We start from the raw sequence: 23,916 nt of genomic DNA, 5'->3' as shown, positions 1-23,916 counted from the left end.
CGTAAACCTGCTAACAACATTATAGTATGACTATATTACGCAACTATTGGTTTCAATATTACTAGACAACAAATATCCCAAGTGGCCTTGAAATTATATCTCTCGATTTTCCTTATTGGATAATGTTTTGGCATGTATTGGCGCTTCCTCTTCCTTGCGATCTCTCAAACCTCTATTTAACTAATACTAACATCCGATTTACACTAACATACATTCCCCAGTAGTAGAACTCCCGCGTAGTGAACGTAGTGGTAACCAATGCTCTTACACCACAACCGTGAAACCATCAACCGTGAAGTACAGCTCAGGTACAGCCACTGCCAGTCGTAAGTTGTTGAGCATCACAGCTCCTCGAGATCCCACCACGCTAGCCGAACTGTTTCCGCAACCACCACAGCCACTTTCGCCTCATCCAATCATGCTGAACATGAAGGAAGTGTTCGAACGACCGATGAAACCTCTGCTCGCACTCATTTCAGAGGAAGACCCGACGGATCCCGCCATGTCCACGTCCGCCTTCCGTACTACGATGCTCGCGCACGCAGATAGTGTGGCCACAACGGTAGACGATAGCGACTACAAAACGGTATCGCAGGGAACCTCGGATGCTACCACCACCCCCGAGGCAGATCTCGACTCGAACCCGATGCACGAGAGCCTCCCATCATTGGCATCGCTGGATTCGTATGCGTGTAACGAGGAGGAATATTGTTCCCTGCATAACGAGGGCGGCGTGATACCCGCTGGTGGTTTCCAGCCAATTCTGGATGCTTCCGAGCGTTCGAAGCCATCGCCAGAGTTGGATGAGGGTCAACTGCGATTTGCCGAGCAGCCTCGGGATGTGACACAACAAAGTGAACTTGCGTCCAGTCCTGAGGGAATCGAGACTGAGACCAAGGTGGTGGACAACTTAGGGAATTGTGAATCTCCGTCGCTCATCTCATTCGTAAAAAGTGAAGGAGAATCAACGATTGTAAACTTGACTCAAAGCGTTCAGGATCCTAATGAACTCGCGAGTTCTTCTGTAGATTCTCATCATATGGTCGAAGCTCTGAAGACAGCACTCATAATCGATGAGTACAAAGCGAACCCAAATTTGGACCAAACAACGGTTCCCTGGTTGGAAAGTGTTTGTTCTCAGCCCCAAATCAGTCAGGAAAGTTGTGAACTTGTTAGTCTGGAACCCAGAATCAGTCAGGAGAGTTGCGAACTTGTAAGTTCGGATGAAGATCGTTTGGTTGACACCGAAAATGAAGCCGATCCAAATCTCGTCACTGTGGATGGTCCACTGTCGGAAAACTGTAGTGGTTGGCCAAGCATACTTGAAGAGACCATGATCCCCGTGGTTGCAACCACTGCAGAGTTATTAGGATGCCAAGAGGTACAACTTCCCGATATTACCTGCAATACAATGACGATAATAGATCCGGATTCGTTGGATTCCGTCACGGTGAGCGACGCTCAAATAGAGCAAGAGAGTCCGCCTATGACGATTAATTTTGAGGAAAACCAGCTGTCTTCTGTTGAAACAGTAGGACTCACCGAATCTAACGCTTACGGTTTGGCGCCAAATGAACCAACGATCAGTTGTGTTGAAAGCACTCGATCCAATGTGGATATCATCGCAGAGCAAGAAATACGAGACAGTCTACTGGAAAAATGTGAACTGATAACGCTGCCCAGCGTTGAGCGAAGTCCGAGAATCGAGCCTCCTCCAAATGTTATTCAAGAGATGGAGACTGAGTTTCAAGCTACCAAACGAAAACAGGAGCGATTTGAAGCTCTGATGAGTGAGGAAAATTTGGTCATTGTTTCTGAAGCTGATCGTTCAGATACTGGAGAGATCACAGGCATAGATTATCTCACTGAAGAAGATGATCAAAATGGTTACAACACGATTTTGGATGGTGGTGAGATCGTCACATCTCAATCCACAGGAACAGCTGTTGAAGACGATTACAGACATCTCGGAACAATAAGCTCCTACTACGCAGCCCTGCATAGGTCTGGAACCCCAGAAGGAAGGCGTAGTCCAGTGCCACTGATCATGGTGGAAATGCAGGATATCGAAGATACTATCGAAGGTGAGTGTATTGAGAAGGGATTACATGGATATACATCTGATAGGCATCTCGGAACAATAAGCTCCTTTTATGCGGCCTTACATAGGCCTCGAACCCTGGAACAACGGCGTCACTCGACACCGATCATGGTGGACACACAGAAAGCAGAAGATACGATCGATGCAAGTGAACATAACTCATCTGGAACGCCCTTAATAGCAGCAACCTCCTACTATGCGGCCCTACATAGGTCTCGAACTCCAGCAGAACGGCGTGGCTCAACGCCAATTATAGTGGAACCGCAGAAAGCAGTAGAAATTATCAAGGATAAGTTAAATGAAAAGGAAGCTACCGCATCAGATGAAGAAACCTTACTTGGAATGCCTCCAGTAACAGTAAGCTCCTACTATGCGTCCTTACATAAGCCTCGATCTCCAGAAGAACGGCGTGACTCGACACTGATCACAATAGACAAACAGGAAGCAGAAAAAACAGTCGAAGATGAACGCGTCGGAGAGGAAGCTATTGAACCAAGTGAAGATACCTCATCTGGAATGCCATTAGGAACAGTGAGCTCCTACTATGCGGCCTTACATAAGTCTCAAACACTGGAAGAACGGCGTGAATCAATTTCAATCACACAGGAACCGAAGGAAGCTGAAGAATCATTCAAAGATGAGTGTATCGAAAAGGAAGCTACCGAAGCAGGTGAAGAAACCATACTTGAAATTCCTCCAAGAACAGTAAGCTCCTACTATGCAGCCTTAAATAGGTCACGAACTTCAGAGGAACGACGTAGCTCGACATCAATCGCGGTAGACACGCTGCAAGCTGAAGAAACGATTAAAAATGACCTTATCGAAAAGGAAGTTAACGAATCAGCTGAAGAAACTTCACCTGGAACCATTCTGGGAGCAGTAACCTCCTACTACGCGGCCTTACATAGGTCTCAAACTCCAGAAGAACGGCGTGGTTCAATACCGATCACAGTAGAAACGCAGGATGTAGAAGAAACGATTAAAATCGAGTGTATTGAAAAGGGAGCTACTTCATCTGTAACGCCTCTAGTAATAGGAAGCTCCTACTACGCGGCCTTACATAGATCCCAAACTCCAGAAGAACGGCGTAGCTCAATACCAAACTTAGTAGACACACAGCAAGCATTAGAAACGATTAAAGCTGAATGTATGGAAAAAGATCCCACTAAATCAGGTGAAGATCCCTTATATGGGAAGCCTCTCATAGCAGCAAGTTCCTACTATGCGGCCTTACATAGGCCTCGAACTCCAGAAGAACGGCGAGGTTCAATACCGATCATTGTGGAACCTTCAGTAGTAGAAGAAACGGTTAAAGATGAGTATATTGGAAAAGAAGTTCCTGAATCAGGCGAAGAAACCTTACTTAAAATGCCTCCAGGAATAGTAAGCTCCTATTATGCGGCCTTACAAAGGTCTCATGCTCTAGAAGAACGGCGTGACTCAATATCGATCACGGTGGAAACGCTGGAAGCAGAAGAAACGATTAATGATAAGTGTATTGAAAAGGAAGCTACTGAAATAGGTGAGGGAACTTCATCTGTAGCGCCTCAAATAACAGGATGCTCCTACTACGCGGCTCTACATAGATCCCAAACTCCAGAAGACCGGCGTAGCTCAAAAATAATCATGGCGGAAACGCAGGAAGCAGAAGAAACGGTTAAAGATGAGTATATTGGAACAGGAGTTCCTGAATCAGGTGGAGCATCCTTACTTGAAATGCCTCCAGGAACAGTAAGCTCCAACTATGCTGCCTTACATAGGTCCGAATCTCCAGAAGAACAGCGTGCCGAAACGCGGGAAGCAGTAGAAAAGATTAAAGATGAGTGTATTGAACAAGAAGCTACTAAATCAGGGGAAGATACTTTATCTGGAACGCCACCAGGAAAAGTAATATCCTTCTACGCGGTTTCAGACAGGTCTCAAGCTCCAGAAGACCGACGTGGCTCGATACCAACCACAGTTAAAGAAGAAGAAACGATCAAAGAAGAGTATATTGGGAAGAAAGCTACCGAATCAGATGAGAATACTTTATGTGTAATACCTCTAGGAACAGTAAGCTCGTACTACGCGGCCTTACATAGATCTCAAAGTCCGGAAGAACGGCGTGGCTCAATATCAATCACAGTAGAAACACAAGAAGCAGAAGAAACTATTAAAGATGAGTGTATTGAAAAGGACGCTACTGAATCAGCTGAAGATACTTCATCTGGAATGCCTCTCGGGATAGTAAGCTCCAACTACGCAGCCTTACATAGGTCTCAAACTTCAGAGGAACAGCGTTGTTCAATGCCGATCACAGTGGAAAAGCGAGATGCAGAAGAAACGATTGAAAATGAGTGTATTGAAAAAGGAGCTACAGAATCCGGTCATGGAACTTTATCTGTAATGCCTTTGGTAATAGGAAGCTCCTACTACGCGGCCTTACATAGGTCCCAAACTCCACAAGAACGGCGTAGCTCAATACCGAACTCAGTAGACACACAGAAAGCAGAAGAAACAATCGAAGATGAGTTTATTGTGAAGGAAACTACCGTATCAGGTGAAGAAACCTTACCTGAAATGGTTCCAGGAACCGTATGCTCCTACTACGCGGCCTTACATAGATCTCAAACTCCAGAAGACCGGCGTGGCTCAACAACAATCATTGCGGAAACGCAGGAAGCAGAAGAAACGATTACAGATGAGTGTATTGTAAAAGAAGCTACTAAATCAGGTGAAGATACTTCATCTGGAACGCAGCCAGGAACAGTAACCTCCTACTACGCGGCCTTAAACAGGTCTCCAACTCCAGAAGATCGACGTGGCTCAATATCAATCACAGTAGAAAAAAAGGAAGCAGAAGATACGATTAAAGATGAATGTGTTGAAAAGGAAGCTACTGAATCAGGTGAAGATACTTCATCCGGAATGTCCCTAGGAACAGTAAGCTCGTACTACGCGGCCTTACATAAGTCTCGAAACCCGGAAGAGCGACGTGACTCGACACCAATCACAGTGGACACAAAGCAGGGAGAAGAAACGATGGAAGATGAGTGTATTATAAAAGAAGCTACTGAATCCGGTGAAGATACCTTATCCGGAATGCATCTCGGGACAGTTAACTCCTACTACGCAGTGTTACATAGGTCAAGAGCTCCAGAAGAAAGGCGTGGCTCAATACCGATCACAGTGGAAACGCAGGATGCAGAAGAAACGATCGGAAATGAGTGTATTGAAAAGGGAGCTACTGAATCCGGTGAGGAGACTTCATCTATAACACCTATAGTAATAGGAAGCTCCTACTACGTGGCCTTACATAGGCCTCGATCTCCAGACGAACGGTGTGCATCAACACTAATCACAGCGGAAACGCCGGAAGCAGAAGAAACGATTAAAGATGAGTGTATTGAAAAGGAAGCTACAGAATCAGGAGAAGATACTTCATCTGGAATACCTCTAGAAACAGTTACCTCCTACTACGCAGCCTTGTATAGGTCAAGAGCTCCAGAAGAACGACGTAGCTCAACCCCAATTATAGTGGAACCGCAGGAAGCAGAAGAGACAATCAAAGATGAGTGTATTATAAATGAAGTTTCTGAATCAAGTGAAGATACATCATCAGGAACGACTCTAGGAACTGTAAGCTCGTACTACGCGGCCTTACATGGGTCTCGAACACCAGAGGAACGAGGTGGCTCGACATCTATCACGGTAGACACACAGCGAGCAGAAGAAATGATCAGAGTTGAGTTTCTCACAAAGGAAGCTACCGAATCACTTGAAGATACCTCATCTGGAGCGCCTCAAGAAACAGTAAGCTGTGATAGATCTCCTAAAACAGATGATTTGCCGACTGAAGTTGCAACACAACAAACGGTAGAAGCTTTCCGAGAGGACATTGTTAACCAAGAACGTACGGACTCAGGCTTGGTGCCCGCTCGAGAATATCTCGAGACGATAAGCTGCGATTACTCCACTTTGCATAAATCCCTAACGACAGAGGATCTAGCGACAGCAGTGGCAAAGCAACATGCCGCGGAATTTATCATAGAGGGCCTTGTTCAAAAGGAAGCCAGGTCACGAGCCCAAGAAGAGCAACATCGTCCGACACCAATTGCGGTGGTAACACAACAAATGAGGCAATACTGCGAAGAATTGAGAAGCATTCTCTACCCGAACAAGCCTGAGGCCGAAACACCTGACCGCCAGGAAGCTCTACAGTTCTTTGAAGAAGAACCACGTGTAGCAAGCGAAGATCTGAACAAAGATACAATCTCGAACTTATTAGAAGCACAAGAGAACATGTCTCAAGTTGAGCATGGCGATGAAGAAAAATCTACGATTTTGGAAGATAACAGAGAAATAGTCGGTAAAATCAACACCGAAACCTGGATCGGACATTCTAGTTCTTTACCACATCTGAACGATCAACTAATAACTGCCGATACAAAAACCTCTAATGATCAGGCTGACCTGAGTCAACTTACTATCTCTAACTCACTGAAAAAGGGGGTAGAAAAAGTTGCCGATTCTGACAATGAAACTTACTCACAAAAACGACAGCTCGAGCATGAGGTGTCTGTCCATCCGGTATTGGCGTGGCTGTCAGTGGTACCGAACGAAGAAAACGCGCTTTGCTGCGGTGGGGCCTCAACGATTGTAAAGCAACACTTGGATGGAATCTCTCCCTACACGGAAGACTCTACAACTGCCACATTAGCGCCCGAGGGCGCTTCTTGTTCTGAGAACTATCCATCTACTCTCGTTTGTACTGCAGGTGACCAAATAACTGATGATACTATAGGAATATTCAAGACTCCTAGCCTAGATGTTGACTTTCTTGAAGCTGAAGCTACTGATGATTCCACGCACTTCATCGAAGCTACCAGTTCGAATAATACGTCAACTGAAACCGTTGTAGATAGGTTTGAGAGCACCGGAACGCAACCTTCATCGCTATCTGTCACCGATAAGGGCGTTGGGAAAGGAATTGCCGATCTAGGCAAGGTGCCCACTACTACATATCTGCAAACAATAAGCTGCGATTACTTCGCTCTGCATGGATCTTCAACCCCTGAGGAACGACACAGTCCTCCGCCAATAGAAAACGAAACTTATCAAACCGTGGAAACTACTGATGACACTTTTGAGAAGAGGAATAACGAACAAGATGAGGGAACCTCACCTATTGTCTATGTCGAAACGATTAGCTGCGATTATTTCGCGCTGCATAATTCCCCTATTCCTGAGGATCATATTGAAGAGGTTATCACTGATCAAGATACAATAAATAATAATCCGCAAATCGTCACATCTACCCACGACACTGTTGAAAAAGGAACTGATCCAGGTGAAAACACCTCACCTCGTATCTATGTGGAAACAATAAGTTATGATTGCTACGCCCTGCATGAGTCTGCAAATCCTGACGAAGTCCATGATCCACCGTCAATTGACGTAACACCACTGCAAACCACTGAAAGTATCGATGACAATCTCATTGAGAAGGGTATCAGAGACCAAGATCCAGTCCACTTTGCTCTACAAAAGTCGTCGTTGCCGAAAGAAAGTCAAAGTCCGATACCGGTTATAACTCAGCTAACTACCACTGACGACACAGTTGAAAAGGAATCTAATGACCTAGATGAGGACACATCACCTCATGTCTATGTCGAAACAATAAGCTGCGACTACTTCGCTCTACATAATTCTCCAACCACCGAGGAATCAATCGAGGTGGGACTACAGCAAACCCCAGAAGATATTGAAGGTGACCTTGTTGATAAAAGCATCACTGAGCAAGATATAACAAACTGTGATAACTTCGCTCTGCATAAGTTTCCAAAAATTGAGGATCAAATCGAGGTCGGACCGCAGCAAACTGCAGAAATATTCGACGAGAATCATGTAAAACCCCGAATTGATGTAATATCTCATCAAACCGCAGAAATTATCGATGACCAAGATCTAATGAACCGTGATCCCGCTCTGCAGGAGTCTTCGATGCCACCAGAAAAACGGCATAGTCCGACACTGGATGTACCTCAGCCAACCACCGATAATACTTTTGACGCCTCTGTTGAAAAGGTAGTTAATGACCTAGATGAGGACACCTCACCTCGTGTCTATGCTGAAACAATAAGCTGCGATTACTTCGCTCTGCATAACTCTCCAACCCCAGAGGAATCCATCAAGATGGTACCACTGCAAACCGCAGAGATGATTGACGAAGATCGTGTTCAAAACGTCTCAACCTCGGGAATACGACACATACTTGAACCAACGTTGGTTATAACTCAACAAATTGCGGAAACTATCACTGACGACACTGTTGAAATGGCAATTATTGAGTCAGATGAGAATACCTCACCTCGTATTTATGTGGAGACCATAAATTGTGACTACCACGCCCTACATGAGTCTCCAGCTCTTGAGGAACGTCCTAACCCACCATCAATTGAGGTGCTATCGCTACAAGCCGCTGAAATTATCGATGACTGTTCCATTGAAAATAATATCATTGGCCAAGATGAAATAAACTACGTTAGCTCCACTCTGCAAGAGCCTTCGATACTGGAAGAACGACATAGTCCTTTACCGATAATAACTCAACAACCGATAGATGACGTCACAATTGAGAACGAACCCGTAGACCTAGATGGGGAAATCTCACCTCTTGTCTATGTCGAAACGATAAGCTGTGACTACTTCGCTCTGCATAATTCTCCTATCCTTGAGGAATCAATTGAAGTGGTTCCACAGCAAACTGCAGAAAAAATAGTTGAAGACCACATTACAAATGTCTCAACCTCGGTAATACGGCACAGCCCGGAACCACCGGTGGTTGTAACTCAACAAAGTGTAGAAACTGTCACCGAAGAAACTGTTGAGAATGAAAACACCTCACCTCGTATCTATGTGGAAACAATAAGTTGTGATTACTACGCCCTACATGAGCCACCAACTCCTGAGGAACGTCCTCACCCACCTTCAACTGACGTGGTATCACAGCAAACTAAAGAAATTGTCGATGACTATCTCATTGAAAAGGATATAACTCAGTCAACCACAGAAACTACCACTGACAATACTATTGAAAAGGAATCTGATGACCAGGATGAGGACACCTCACCTCAAGTATATGTCGAAACAATAAGCTGCGATTACTTCGCTCTGCATAATTCTGCAACCCCCGAGGAATTGATCGAGGTGTTACCACAGCAAACAGTAGAAATCACCGACGAGGATCACGAACCAACGTCTGTTGTAACCCAGCAAAGTACAGAAACTGTCACCGACGACATTGTTAGAAAGACAGTTATTGATTCGGATAAGAACACCTCACCTCGTATCTATGTGGAGACGATAAGTTGTGATAACTACGCCCTGCACGAGTCCCCAACTCCTGAGGAAGGCCATAAGCCATCACCAAATGTCATGATACCTCATCAAACCGCTGATATAATCGATGACGATCTCATTGAAAAGGGTATCACTGACCAAGATGAAATTACCTGTGATCATTCCACTCTGGAAGAGTCTTCGATGCCGAAAAAACGGCATAGTTCGATACCGGTTATAACTCTGCCAACCGCTGAAACTACCACTGAGGATACTGTTGAACAAGAATCTGGTGACCTAGATGAGGACACCTCACCCAAAGTCTATGTAGAAACAATAAGCTGCGATTACTTCGCTCTGCATAATTCTCCAACCCCTGAGGAACGGGACAGCCCACTGCCGATCGAGGTGATACCACAGCAAACCACAGAAATTTTCAATGAGGACGAACTTGAAGTGATCTCAGCCTTAGAGATACGGCAAAGTCCGCCTCCAATGACGGTTGTAACTCAGCAAGGCGGAGAAACTGTTGCCGAAAAAAGGGTTGAAAAGGGAACTTCTCCACCTAGTATCTATGTCGAAACTATAAGCTGTGATTACTTCGCCTTGCATAAATCCCCAACCCCTGAGGACCAACAAAGCCCACCACTAATCGCAATGGAACCACAACAAAGCACAGAATTGTTCGACGAGGACCATGTTGATAAAGTCGCAACCTCAGAAGACCAGAATAGCTCACTTCCGATGGCGGTTCTAATTCATCAAGCCACGGAATATCCCTCTGATGACATTGTTGATAACTTTTCCATCGACCAAGATGAAGACACCTCACCTCGTGTCTATGCCGAAACCATAACTTGTGATTACTATGCCCTTCATAAGTCTCCAACTCCCGATGAACGGCATAGCCCAACGCTGGAGGCAACGTCACCACAGCAAACCGCTGAAATTAAAGACGACCTTGTCGAAACCAGTGTTACTGATCCGGACATAATACCAGGTGATATCTATATCCACACAATAAGTTGCGATTACTCCGCTCTGCACCAGTCTCATACCCCTGAGGAACGTCATAGCCCACCTCCGATTGCAGAACAAAATGAGGTGCCAACTCAAACCTATCTCGATATAATAAAACGCGATTACTCAACTCTGCACAGATCACGAACCCCGGAAGATGGGCATCACCCACCTCCGATCGCGGTGGTAACGCAACAAATGAGACAATACTGTGAAGAACTGAAAAGTATTCTATATCCCCAAAATTCAGCCCTCAAACTGCTTATTCATCCTGAAGACCTACCTGTAGCTAACGAAGATCTACCTGAAGCCGAGTTTAAAGCTCACAGTGGCAGCTCAATACAAACAGTTCCATGTGGCGAACAAATATCAATGCCTTTAGAAGCGAGTGAGGTCAAAATGGCCCTCTACAATCAAAACCTTCGCAATTTGGAATACTTGGAAGAACAAACGAATGATATGGAGGTGTCACAATACTTCCATACAGAGATCGCCAGCAGAAATATCGCTGAAATGATCCCAAGCGTGAAGGAGCACGCAGTCCAAGAAGCAATCAGAGTCAGTAATACACCAACTCCTGAACCAGTGGCCACTCTGGTGTACCAACAACCGGTCGATATTGTTGAAACTACCACAAGTTGGGAAGAGATTCAAGAAATTAATGTTGTAGATCACTCACAAACTGAAGAGCCAACTGTATCACAAACTGATCATCTGCAAACTTCTCATGTGGAAAAAATCCAAGTTTCCCGTTGGAGTTCTTCTGCCAATTTGTACACACCTACAGATACGGCTGAGCAGTTGCAAACCCCTCTAGAAGATCCTGAAATTTCCAAAGACAGCTGTGCATCAACACCTGCACCGTACCACGTACAACAGGCCGATGATAACTTTTCTGAGCTATCCTCACTCTCCGTCTCACTAACACCGGTTTGCGCTTTGACTAACCACAACTACAGCACCAATTACGACAACAACAACAACAACAACACTAACCCCACTATAACCGATACTAACACATCGACTGAGCCTCAACAGCCGTCACCGAGCTTTGTTTCGGAAGCATGCTTCCTAGTGACAGACCCAGACTCATCTCAATCTCAACAACTTCCAGCACAATCAGAGCCAATTCACCACCAAACGTCGTCGGAGCTAGCCAACGGTCATGATGATGATGAAACGACAGATGAAACGCTAATCCCCGGTAAGTTACGAGAGGTAGTCATTGGTCGAAGCGTCAATCACCAATCCCGAATCGCCCCCCAAACCCTCGCAGGTTCAATAGCCGAGCGCGAGCACCTGAAGTGGCGAAACGCATCGCCCATCCCGAACAACCCGTACTCTCCGGATATCCTGCAGAGAAGGCTTACGGAATCGGGTCGAAAATCCAGTCTCTTCGAGCTTGATCGATCGGCAACAAACAGTCAAACGCCGCCGAAAACACCTACTCCGGTTGAACCATTAGATTCAACGAAAGATGAGGAAGGGGATGTTACGGAAGCCGATCGATCACTGCAATCCGTTCTCGGGGATAAACCAGCTCAGTATCGAAGGTGAGTTCGTACAATATCGTTTCCCCTCTTTTCAAACGGTACATCTTCCAGATACGGTAGAGATTACTACATAAACGACGCCAAAACCGCATCAGGTTCCCGCAAGGCTGCCGCCGATTCGGGCGTACCGGCCAAACTCTCTCACAGCACCGACGACGAGAAAGTGAGTCAACAAACCTATTACCTCGCAACCAATTCCTACATAATGAACAAGTTCTTGAACACCACCAGTAGTCACATTCCGTCCGAAAGCGGTCTTGGGTCGCTAAGTCCCACATTGCCCCGATCACCCCAGCCACCACCATCACTACCACCGGCATCGTTGGGTAGATCCGCCTCTATTCGCCATGTTGTTACCCGTCCGAATCGCGCGTCCTCGTCGCGACCCGCGTCCGTTGATTTAGGCTACATAACCAAAACATCCTTGATCGCTGACAGCGAGAGTGACATTTCGGCGAGTGTGCTCGCACAATTTGAGCGGGAGATGGTGCACAACGATTTCAAGCGGGACAGTTTTCGCGCGCGATACGCCTCGACGCGAGAGTTTGTGCTCAATCCAATTTTTGATGAGAATGCCGGTTCCGTGGTAGCTTCTCAGAAGTCATCTACGCCTAGTTCCTTTTCTGTTAGCCGCCAAAAAGCTCCATCTGCTTTGTCACAAGAAGCGGTGAGCAGCAAGCTGGCCACACCGGTAGTGGAAACGGTTTTCACAGATCTGGGAACGCTGCGACGCAGCGGTAGTGTTAGAAGTAGTAACATCAAGGAATATTACAAACATAGTATTCGGCGGAGTAATAGTTATAGATCGAATACCAGTAAATGAAGTTGGTTTGTTGATGGCGGGGTGGTTGATGGGCTTGGACATCGGGATAAACTTATTTATGTTAGGGATTAGTGCCAAAATCGATTAGATGGTTAATAGAAGCGAGATTGGTGAAGAATAAAAAGCAAATTATTACTAAACACACAAGTTTACGACCGTAGAATTTCCTCAGTCTCTCACGGTTATCGAACTTGCGCGGGTAAGTCTCTCTAATTGTTTATTATTCAGAGATAATGCTTTCCATAATTGTTTGGTGTTAATGTTCTCAACGATCAGATCTGACGCTTTGTATCGCGGTGGAGAACCTAGTTTAGTGAAACCCGAGGTGACGGTATCAAGTACTTCATGTGACAAGACGCACACACATCTCGTATATTCGAACTAACACCAATTTCGAGAATTGTCATAAGTATATTTAGTGTATTCGTGTAAAAATTTGCTTCTTATATCTTCCCAACGCAATTGTTGTCTTCTAATTATACTAATCACTACGTCTAACCAATAGCATACATAAAAACAATTTAAAAATATCGCTTATGAGTGAAGGATCAATATTGTGACGAAAGTAAGCTAGGAAATCTTATAGAATATTCTACTTATAACGAAGGTGTAGATTATATATTTTGATGTGCTCATGACTCGTATTTTTTTCTAGTCTGTAAAATCTAAAAATTAGATCAAGAATCTAAATGTGAACAAAATCAGCATTCTGACAGAGCGAATACAGAAAGCAAGACAAATATCCAGAACAAGACCAGTACAATGTCCTCTTTTTCTAATGACAATCGAATCAGTTTGAAGCAAGTACGAATCGGTTGGAAAACTTCTTCCATCATTTCTCCAGATTGACGGCGCCAGTGGTTGTATGGTTAGCGTAACAGCCTCACAATCCGATCGGCCTGGGTTCAATCCCAGCTGGCGTCGTTGGGATTTTCTGAGGCGAAAAATCTCTGGTTACGTCTTCCTTCGGAGCGGAAGTAAAAGAAGTTGGCCCGGCTCATGAGTTGTTGAGTCTGATAGGTAGGAACAGGTGGAGTCGCCTCCCTGATGTCGGTGATTGGCACTAAAGTGGCGGAAATAGGCCGACGAAAAATAAGCGAAGATAAAAAAAAAAAAATTTCTCCAGATCGGTATTAGTTTGACTGTCAGATCAACAAATTTACTGTGCATACCAGGAGTGGCCAAAGCGTCGCCGCGTAGCTGTTACAGTGGCCCGCCAAAATTATATGTATACGTTATTTGAACTTACACTAGAACTCCCGTATAACGAGAGCAGTCGCTTTTCATTAAATTTTACCCTAAAATGAAAAATTACTGTTTGGTAGACCACCGCCGATGTTTTAAATAACAGGTAGTCCGCAGTGCTGCCACGTTTGACAATCCCTGGTATATACGGTCCCTTATGCCTTGTTTACACATTGTGATTGGCTGTACTGACAGTTAAACCCAAGCTGAGGACATCCCTATACTAACACACAGCATGTTACAGCAGGGATACCAGGTGATTTTTTCAAATGTCTTAACATGGAACCAAAAAACAGAAAGTGGGTTATATCTATGGTATAACCGCAATGGTGACGTAGGACTATCGTTGATTCAATGATCCTTTGTTTGAAGTTGAATCTGAATCCATTCTGAATGAATGAATAAATGAATATTTGGGGGACTTCGAAAACGAGAGCGTTACGTTGGAGGTACAAGGTTTTATGCATCCAATATTGGATACGAAAATATGCTACTGATGGGGAAGAATAATCTTCAGAAGCTATCCTGTTAATTGCGATTGACTAAAAAATCACAAAACCAAATGTATTTGGTCACAGTGTTACATGGATAGAAAACATTAAAATAAACTCTTTCACATGAATGTAATTTTAAATTCCCAGAGGAACTGGCAGATTATTTTCAGTAACGATTAGATATTTCCACATTTTCCTCGATACTGGAAGCCCACCAGTGGTTAATGCTAATTCGATAACCACCTGTTAATAGCACTTGATTGAAACATATTTGGTCACAGTGTTACATGGATAGAAAACATTAAAATAAACTCTTTCACATGAATGTAATTTTAAATTCCCAGAGGAACTGGCAGATTATTTTCAGTAACGATTAGATATTTCCACATTTTCCTCGATACTGGAAGCCCACCAGTGGTTAATGCCAACTCGATAACCACCTGTTAATAGCACTTGATTGAAACATATTTGGTCACAGTGTTACATGGATAGAAAACATTCAAATAAACTCTTTCACATAAATGTATTTTTAAATTCCCAGAGGAACTGGCAGATTATTTTCCGGATCTTTCTCGATGCTGAATGGCATCCAAACGGAAAGAATTCCGTGCGTGTATATGTGTGTGTAGCGGCTGCTTCGATGGTCACCTTCTCTTCTCCTGAAGGATCGGCTTCTCTGTGCTCCCTCACAGTTTCAAACAAACTGCTTGTGTTTCAGGGCAGATCTCGATCCTTCGCCGTCCAGCATCCTCAGCAACGATGTTGTCTTGTTGATGTCCTCGCGAAAAATGAATGCGTCTCACCACCAGAATATCGCTTAAGTATGCTTTTTGTGCGTGATTGAATCGAGAGAAGGCGTGGTTTACGATGGCAATTTGGAAGGCAAACTAGAGGAGAATGAACTCTCTGAGCTCGGAACTTTCGGCGACTGAGCAATAATCGATTGCGGGCGCATACAATATTGGATACGGAAATATCCTACTGATGGGGAAGAATAATCTTCAGAAGCTATCCTGTTAATAGCGATTTATTGAAAAATCACAAAACCAAATGTATTTGGTCACAGTGTTACATAGATAGAAAACATTAAAATAAACTCTTTTACATGAATGTATTTTTACATTCCCAGAGGAACTGGCAGATTATTTTCAGTAACGATTATATATTTCCACATTTTCCTCGATACTGGAAACCCAACAGTGGTTAATGCTAACTCGATAACCATCTGTTAATAGCACTTGATTGAAACATATTTGGTCACAATGTTACATGGTTAGAAAACATTCAAATAAACTCTTTCTCATGAATGTATTTTTAAATTCCCAGAGGAACTGGCAGATTATTTTCCGGATCTTTCTCGATGCTGAATGGCATCCAAACGGAAATAATTCCGCGCGTGTATGTGTGTGTGTGTGTGTAGCGGCTGCTTCGAGATCTTCCCGGGGAACCGTTTGTGGTATCACTCTCCTCCTGATGGATTCATGTCTGGCCTAAGGTGCCCAAACAGGCTCTTGGTGACACCGTTCATCCGCGCTTTCATGATAAACGAAGAGCTTCACCACAGCAGCGACAACATGCTCCAATCGCTGTTCAATTAGAACTGAGTGGATTTCCGAGCGGCGCTCGCTTATATACCGATTGGTGATTTCACTAGCCTGTTTTGAAAGCAATTTTAAGACTATTGAAACAAGTTTTTGGATCAAAAAGTAACAAGTATAGAACGCGTAGACATTTTATCTTTCGAATGAAGTGTTTATCATACCATTTCGTTCAGTTCTTTAGGAGCTATTAACGCTCAAAATCTCGGTCTCCGGCGTAACGCTTTCGTTTTCGAAACTTTGATTTTACACCCCGGTATAGAAATGAAAGACGTAGTCCTACGTCAAAATGTCTTCAAATGTCTTCACAATCATATCTGAGGAAACTAAAATTCATAACTTACTTTTGAACAAGGTTTGATAGCTTACTCAATGGTTTTTCTAATTGGTATTGTTGTATAGCACATTTCATTAAACTTATTTTGAGGTTGTGAAATTTATTTCTATAAATGTGAACGGAGGATATATTGCGCAACTGCGAGATAAATTTTGTAAGTTTAGAAATGATAATTGGCTTGATAAACCCTTGATTGAGTGAATGTAGACCCAGTTCTTCCACAAAAACGGTTGGTCGTTGTTTTGGTTGTAACTCAAACCATATCCATAAAACTAATTATTGGAACGGTACGTAACAGCCTTCAATTTGTGGAGAGATCGTTTGAAAGATCTAGGGTAATCTATTGTATAGTATAGGCCCAAAACAATGAAAATACAATGTCACAATCATTCGAGTTCTCGAACGCAAATGAACTAATGTCTTCTAGAGACAATATGTATTCAGATCGCTTGAAGTTCTCCAGAATTTGAAGTAAAAGTCGCTTTGTTGTTCATTCTATATGTTTGTGGATTTTCAGCTTGGAAAAGTTTGAAAAAAAGCAAGTGAGTGGCCCAGAGACAATAGTCTCCGTTAATTACTAAGCACAAAAGTAAACAAGTGACACTGATAAGAAAGAGCAAGCGAATGACACTGAGACAAAAATCCTACTTCTTCTGACGATATTTTCAGCCAACAGTTATAACTTCATGGAAATTATATCCCTCAAAAACCCACATACGCTATCATACTGAAATGTCTTCACATATTTCACAATGTCTTCATAATGTCTTCGCAAAATCAAGTGTCTTCACAGTAAGTCAAATGTCTTCATAATGAAGACATGTCTTCAAACCTAGTATCCCTGTGTGACAGCGTTAATCGCGAGAACTGTCAAACTTTCAAACTGGTGTGAATCAAGACCCCAAGGAGTATATTATCAGGTGGTCAACAATCGAAACCACTCTGCTGCAATCTTAAAAATATAGTGATTTTTGAACACAAAACAAAACGATTGTGCACGGTTTGTGAACTCTATCCAATACGACATTTTACGTTGCAAACGTTTTGTCTTTCCTCTTCGCAAAATGTTCACATTCGAGTAAAGCTTTCTTCAGTACCATTTTCATATGTCGCTTCCCTGACTCACTTAGTGACCATACTGCCACAACATAAGCCATAGGCTCGCCTTGACTTCACCGATTGGCTTGGAAATTACAACTAAATTATCGGAACAATATTGACTCACTGATCGTGCGATCTAGTCCGAGGTACTGCTTAAGCCGATACTGAACAGGAGAAACAAAGAAAGCACCCTATTACGCATAAAAAAGCATCAAACCGAATGGAAATTCCAATCGCCAAATCAAAGGGACCGTACAGATTTCCGCCGTCTGCTGTGAAGACGAGTAAACGAATTGAATAGTTTTGGGTTCAGGTGCAACAGATCATATGGTTAAAGAGCAGCATTTGTGGATTAACTACCGTCAACCATCGAAGGTCATAGGAAGCCAAGTGGCTGGAGTCAATGGAAGTATGCCATCAGAAGTGAGCTCGAATCACTCGGGAAAAACGAGGCATGTGTAGTTGATTGACCTCCGGTCAAATTCGTCCCGTTCCCTTTCCTGTCCATTACCCGTGTTTACTATTCGCACAGTCTCTTTAGGCCGGGTTTATACGTTGTCAGATACTCGGTTGCGAGTAAACGTCAAACGATCTGAAGAATTACGAACGTACCCATACCATGAAATTTGACATTTAATTTGCATGTACAGGGTTACTCGCAGCCGAGCTACTTCAAAGTTTTGTTTGAGTAGGCGAGTAGCTCTGTTTAAACGAATTAAAAGTGGACCAGTAAACACTAAAATCAGCACTTTCAAATCGTCCAAACCATTCCCTACAAAATCTATCCGAAGGTGCTATCACGAACTTTCACAAGCATTCGATGCGTTTCAACTGCACTTTTCTTTCAATGGAAAAATAAGATCAAAACATCCCGCAAATGATACTTATTTGCAACTAAATTCGTAATTTTCAACGCAATAAAAATTGAACAATTCAATTCCAATTTCAAAGTGCGCGAAGTGCGTAGCGTCCAACTTTTTGAAGTACGATGTAACTGCGTCACGAACTTCTCCAGTGTTATCGAATGGTTGACCGCCGAACGCCTGTTTCATCACCGAGAATAAGTGATAGTCGCTAGGAGCGACATCTGGGGAGTAAGGAGGATGCTCGAACACAGTCCATTTGAATTTTTTCAATTGCTCTTGAATTACGCGAGCAGAATGGGGCCGCGTATTATCGTGGATGAGGTATACTCCTTTCGTCAATAAACCTGGCTTTTTGTTCTTAATCGCGGTTCTCAATCAGTCCAAAACTTCACAATAGTACGGTGATGAAACAGGCATCCGGCGGTTAACGATTCGATAACACTGAAGAAATTCGTGACGCAGTTACATCGTACTTCAAAAAGTTGGACGCTACGCACTTCGCGCTCGGAATAGAAAACTCGTCCCACGCTATGAAAAATGCCTCGAACGTTACGGCGATTATGTAGAAAAATAAAAAATAAAACGTGGATTACGAAAATCACTTTGTTTTTTGTCCTAACTTTATTTTTCCTCGATTTCTGAGGCACTGAAACTTATTTTTTGAACGACGCTCGTAGTTACGAATGAAAATAAAAAGTGGAAAACTCAGAAGAAAAAACAAACAAATACAAACATCCGATCACCATTACTTGACTAATTCTAGAAACAATCTCTAATCCGCTTACTGTCCAAACAGTTGTACCTTGTACCATAGACTCATCTTGCATCCGTCTATAAAAATATAATAATGGCGGATAGTGAAACCGTCGAAAGCCGCTGAATGTGTTTTAAGCGGACCTTACACGGTCAAATTTATTGACAATATGATGACATTTGAGAGCATAATGACAGCTGAACATGGCCGACAACGCAGAAATCCGGATTTTCTGATTTTCGGGCATCAATATCGTGACATTTCATATGGATGCATGATGATGACGTTTTACCTCACGGACTTCCAGACAGAGTTGCCAGATTTGCAAGCGGACATTTAATGTTTGTTAGTCTTTTTTGCGATTGCAATTAAAATTTATAAACTTCTGAAATTGTAGGAATCATAAATGAAAGCTTTTGGTTTGGAAAACTGATACAGTAATTTACATTTAATGCGACATGCCGAGGATCCACTCAGTGTCGCATTGGAGGCGATTTGAAGATTGAAGATGAGAGTGGTACAGCGTCGACGTCTGGCGGCGAATTTCAATGTGGGCCATAATTTGGGCCCGAACTCGATGTTTACAAAAAATGTCTAACTAAACGTGTCACATACAGGTCTGTCCAATTAGAAAAATGTCGCATTAAATGTAAATTACTGTATCTAAAATAGCAAAATACAGTACTTTTCGCGATACAAATCAAAACCTCAAAGTAAACTGACAATGTGATGGTGAGAGAGTGAATGAAAATTAACAACGTCTTAGGAATTTTTTAACATTGAACTCGGTCATTCTTTGCGCTAGCAAGCGGGGCAGCCACTTTAGTCTAAGTTGTGTGTTTCTTCACACTCCGCTATAAAATTTGGAGAATGAGAAGATCTGGGAAAATCACAGGTGAAAAAACATCACGTGTTAATTCAAGTTACAGTAGAATCCTGATTATCCGCGAATAGTCGGGATGATGTTTAAACATAGAAACTATGTTTTATCAATACAGAAATAGATACAGATACAGATAATCGGGGTACAGATACAGATACAGATAATCGGGGTTCTACTGTCATAGTCTTATTTATCGAATAAAAACATTTGCTTGCAAATAATATAATTTGCATATATTTTCGCAATCTAAAATAATCTGGCATCCCTGAAACTGAAAGGATCAGTCTGTATTTGTGAAGCGAGTATAATGATGTGTTTTTGAGAAGGAAAAACGAGTTTTAAAGTGTAAATTATGAATGAAAATTAACTTTTCCAAATCAAATTAGTATTCTATGTGAATGCAAATCACTTTTTTTCTACAAGTGGTGAGAAAATCTCATACAAAAATTGTATCTGAAACTGACGTTATATAATAATAATAAATTTTAGTAGGAATATCTGAAAATTCATAGAAAATAGGTAAAGTTAGAGTTAGGACCACGCGCTTCAACTAAATAAATAATACCAAGTAGATATTTTCATTCAAATTTAACCAATTGAAAATTGCTTTTTAGCCTTCTAATCTGATGGAGAATAGTTTGAATCCCAAACTCGAATGTCGCCACTAGCCATCGCGGATATTTTCGTTGTCTCGGGTTGAGGGCGATATTGACCGTGTAAGGTGGCAAAATATTGATTGAGGTTAGATCGGATGTCGAAAGCCTAGCTGTCACGATATTGAAGACACTTATTGTCAATCAGTTTGATCGTGTAAGGTGCCCATTACATCAAACTTCTGCTGTGACTTGTCATTGTGAAAATCGGGCGGTAGAGCCGTCTAGTTTGTTTTAACTCGTATACTCGCGGAGGGTGTCACAGATTGTGTGTGTCTCTGTAATTTTGCTAATTCCGTTTGGGTTGGAGGAAATATGAGTTTTTCATAGCGATTGGGAATTTTTTGACTCAAGCGTAACTTTTGAAAGAGCGTATCGATTTTAGTAAGAGAAATCTTTGAACATTTATATCTCAAAAACTATGAGTCGTACCGAAATAGTGTCTTAGAAAGAGTTATAGAGTATTGATGGTTGAATATGAAAAAAAAGTACTGAGAAAAAAAATTTACAAAATAAAAATTCAATATGCAATATCCAAAATACATATTTTTTTATTTTTTTTTATTTTTTCATACAAAATAGAAGTCATTCAGAAAATTTAAAAAATGGGCCCAAGATGGTAAAACTATTTTTGACGAACTTTGTGGAACATCGAATTTTTTGTAATTTTCAAAACTTCGAATTTTTGTATGTTAACAATCATTTTTAGCCACAAATTATGAATCCTGATGTGATTTAAAACAAAATGGTAAAAACATATGTTTAGGAGTTACGTTACGAAACATTCGAAGACATGTGGGTTAATACAAAACGTAGCGAAACTGAAAAATCTTTTTTATCTTGATACAAACTTCAATCAATCAAAAAAATTGTTGGAAATTATAAGAAAATTCATAAAATTTCCTGTCCATGACGGTATAACACGACAAACATATTAAAAGAGATTATTTACTATAAAAAAGATTATAAATTAGAAATATGTTTTTAAACATCTCGAGAATGGTTGCATTTAGAAGGAGATTGATAATAACCTTTTTTGTTTTAAATAACATCAGGATTCATAATTTGTGGCTAAAAAATTGTTTACGTACAAAAATTCGAAGTTTCGAAAATTCCTAAAAATTCGATGTTCCACAAATTTTGTCAAAAATAGTTTTACCATCTTGGGCCTATTTTTCAATTTTCTACATGACTTCTATTTTATATGAAAAAACTGAAAAAATATTAAAAAATACATATTTTTTGATATCGCAAATTAAAATTTTATTTTGTAAATAAAAAAAAGAGTACTAATTTTTCTTCTCAGTGTATATTTTTTTCAAATTAAGCCAACAATACTCTAGAACTCTTTCTAACGCACTATTTCGGTACGACTCATATTTTTTGAGATATAAATTATAAAAGATTTCTTTTACTCAAATCGATACGTCCTTTTCAAAAGTTACGCTTGAGTCAAAAAATGAACAATGATGATGTATTTGGAAAAGTTGTTGGAAATTACAAGCAAATTCATAAAATTTCATGAACATGACGGTATAACACGACAAACATATCAAAAGGGATTATTTTCTATAAAAAAGACAATAAATAAGAAATATTTTTTTAAATATTTCGAGAATGGCTACATTTAGAAGGAGATTGATAATAACCTTTTTTGTTTTAAATACAAATTCGAAGTTTCGAAAATTCCTAAAAATTCGATGCTCCACAAAGTTCGTCAAAAATAGTTTTACCATCTCGGGCCCATTTTTTAAATTTTCTGCATGACTTCTAAAAAAATATGTATTTTGGATATTGCAAATTGAATGTTTATTTTGTAAATAAAAAAAAATACTAATTTTTTTTCTCACTGTACATTTTTTCATATTCAACCATCAATACTCTATAACTCTTTCTAAGACACTATTTCAGTACAACTCATAGTTCTTGAGATATAAATTATCAAAGATTTCTCTTACTAAAATCGATACTCCCTTTTCAAAAGTTACGCGTGATTCAAAAAATTCCCAATTGCTATGGAAAACTCATATTTCCTCTAACCCAAACGGAATACACACTTTCATTCGAATCAAAAATACTCATGTTTTGTCATTTGTCGATTTCATTTGGAATTACTCTTCAACTGCATTCAGTTTGTTCATTTATCAACTGCATTCACTTTGGTCAGTAGCCTGGTGACAAATTTCATAAACATTGGATCACTTTCAAGGTTGTCTAATTATTGGTGACAAATTAAGGAGAAGCAGTTTGGAAATAACAAAACAAGTACATAAGTTATATTTACACCATCACATTCACTAGGGCACGGTTGAATTTTATAGGATTATTGTTGGCGAAGTTCAGGATGAATATCAGTTGTTGAATTTCTAATAATAATTTTCAATTAATTTATTCAATTAAATAATTCCATGACGGTACCAGATGAATGGCCTAGAACATACCATTTTTTCTAAGCTTTCTAGTTTTCTTGTAACCCTCATGCTAAGAATCAAATGCCGTTGATATTTGAAAAGAAATGTGAAATGTGTATTCTATGTATACAAAAAAAAAATTTATGTAGGACATGAAAGGAATTCGATTCAGCAAAGATCGATTCTTTGCTACCGATTTAAACAGTGAATCGATCCCTACGCCGTTTTGAAAATCGATCCGTCAAGGTCGAACTTTTTTTCAAAAGATCGACCAATCTTAAAACGAAATACTAATGAATATACAATAAATATTCAATGATAAATTATTCTATGAAATGAAAAATAATTATCGGTTACTAAATATTTGATAAGTAATACTTTATTTTCTGTAAATTCTCATCAATCAATATCGTTGATTTTTTTCAAAGAAATTGTCCTTTATGAACAATCAAAGCATTTATTTTTCGTAAAAAATTACCCAAGATAATTCATTCATTCCTCAATCACCTGGAGGTGTAAGAACCATCTATCGAAAATATTGGCCCCTATTATGTAAATTGAATCGAACGGTCAATTCGATCGCAATTACTATCACACCGAACAAATTTTCGTATTTTGTAAATCGATAGAATCTTATTGAATCGAGTACATTCTCGAACGTCGGCGATTTAAATATTTTGAAACGTTACCGAAATGTTTCTCAAAGCTTAACATCAGCAATGCAACAAGCAAACCAAACAGCTCGAAAAGTTGTACC

At 41.1% G+C, this 23,916-nt stretch overlaps 1 protein-coding gene across 11 annotated transcripts in view; it reads left to right on the top strand.

Moving 5' to 3' along the window:
• Positions 1–23,916, top strand: part of LOC129771390 (uncharacterized) — a 174,903-nt gene that overhangs the window by 134,736 nt on the left and 16,251 nt on the right. For 10 of the 11 annotated variants that reach the window (XM_055774984.1, XM_055774988.1, XM_055774982.1 and 7 more), the window contains 3 exons: positions 480–11,645; positions 11,718–11,994; positions 12,046–12,157. In XM_055774984.1, coding sequence (XP_055630959.1) covers positions 480–11,645; positions 11,718–11,994; positions 12,046–12,157 — 11,555 coding nt within the window. The remainder of the gene's footprint in view (positions 1–479; positions 11,646–11,717; positions 11,995–12,045; positions 12,158–23,916) is intronic. The other variant, XM_055774981.1, reaches the window with a different exon arrangement.

The sequence above is a fragment of the Toxorhynchites rutilus genome, chromosome 2, assembly GCF_029784135.1.
Source record: "Toxorhynchites rutilus septentrionalis strain SRP chromosome 2, ASM2978413v1, whole genome shotgun sequence".
NCBI classification, from domain to species: Eukaryota; Metazoa; Arthropoda; class Insecta; order Diptera; family Culicidae; genus Toxorhynchites; species Toxorhynchites rutilus.
Note: the sequence above shows the minus strand (reverse complement) of the source record. Positions and strands in the feature narration are given on the sequence as shown.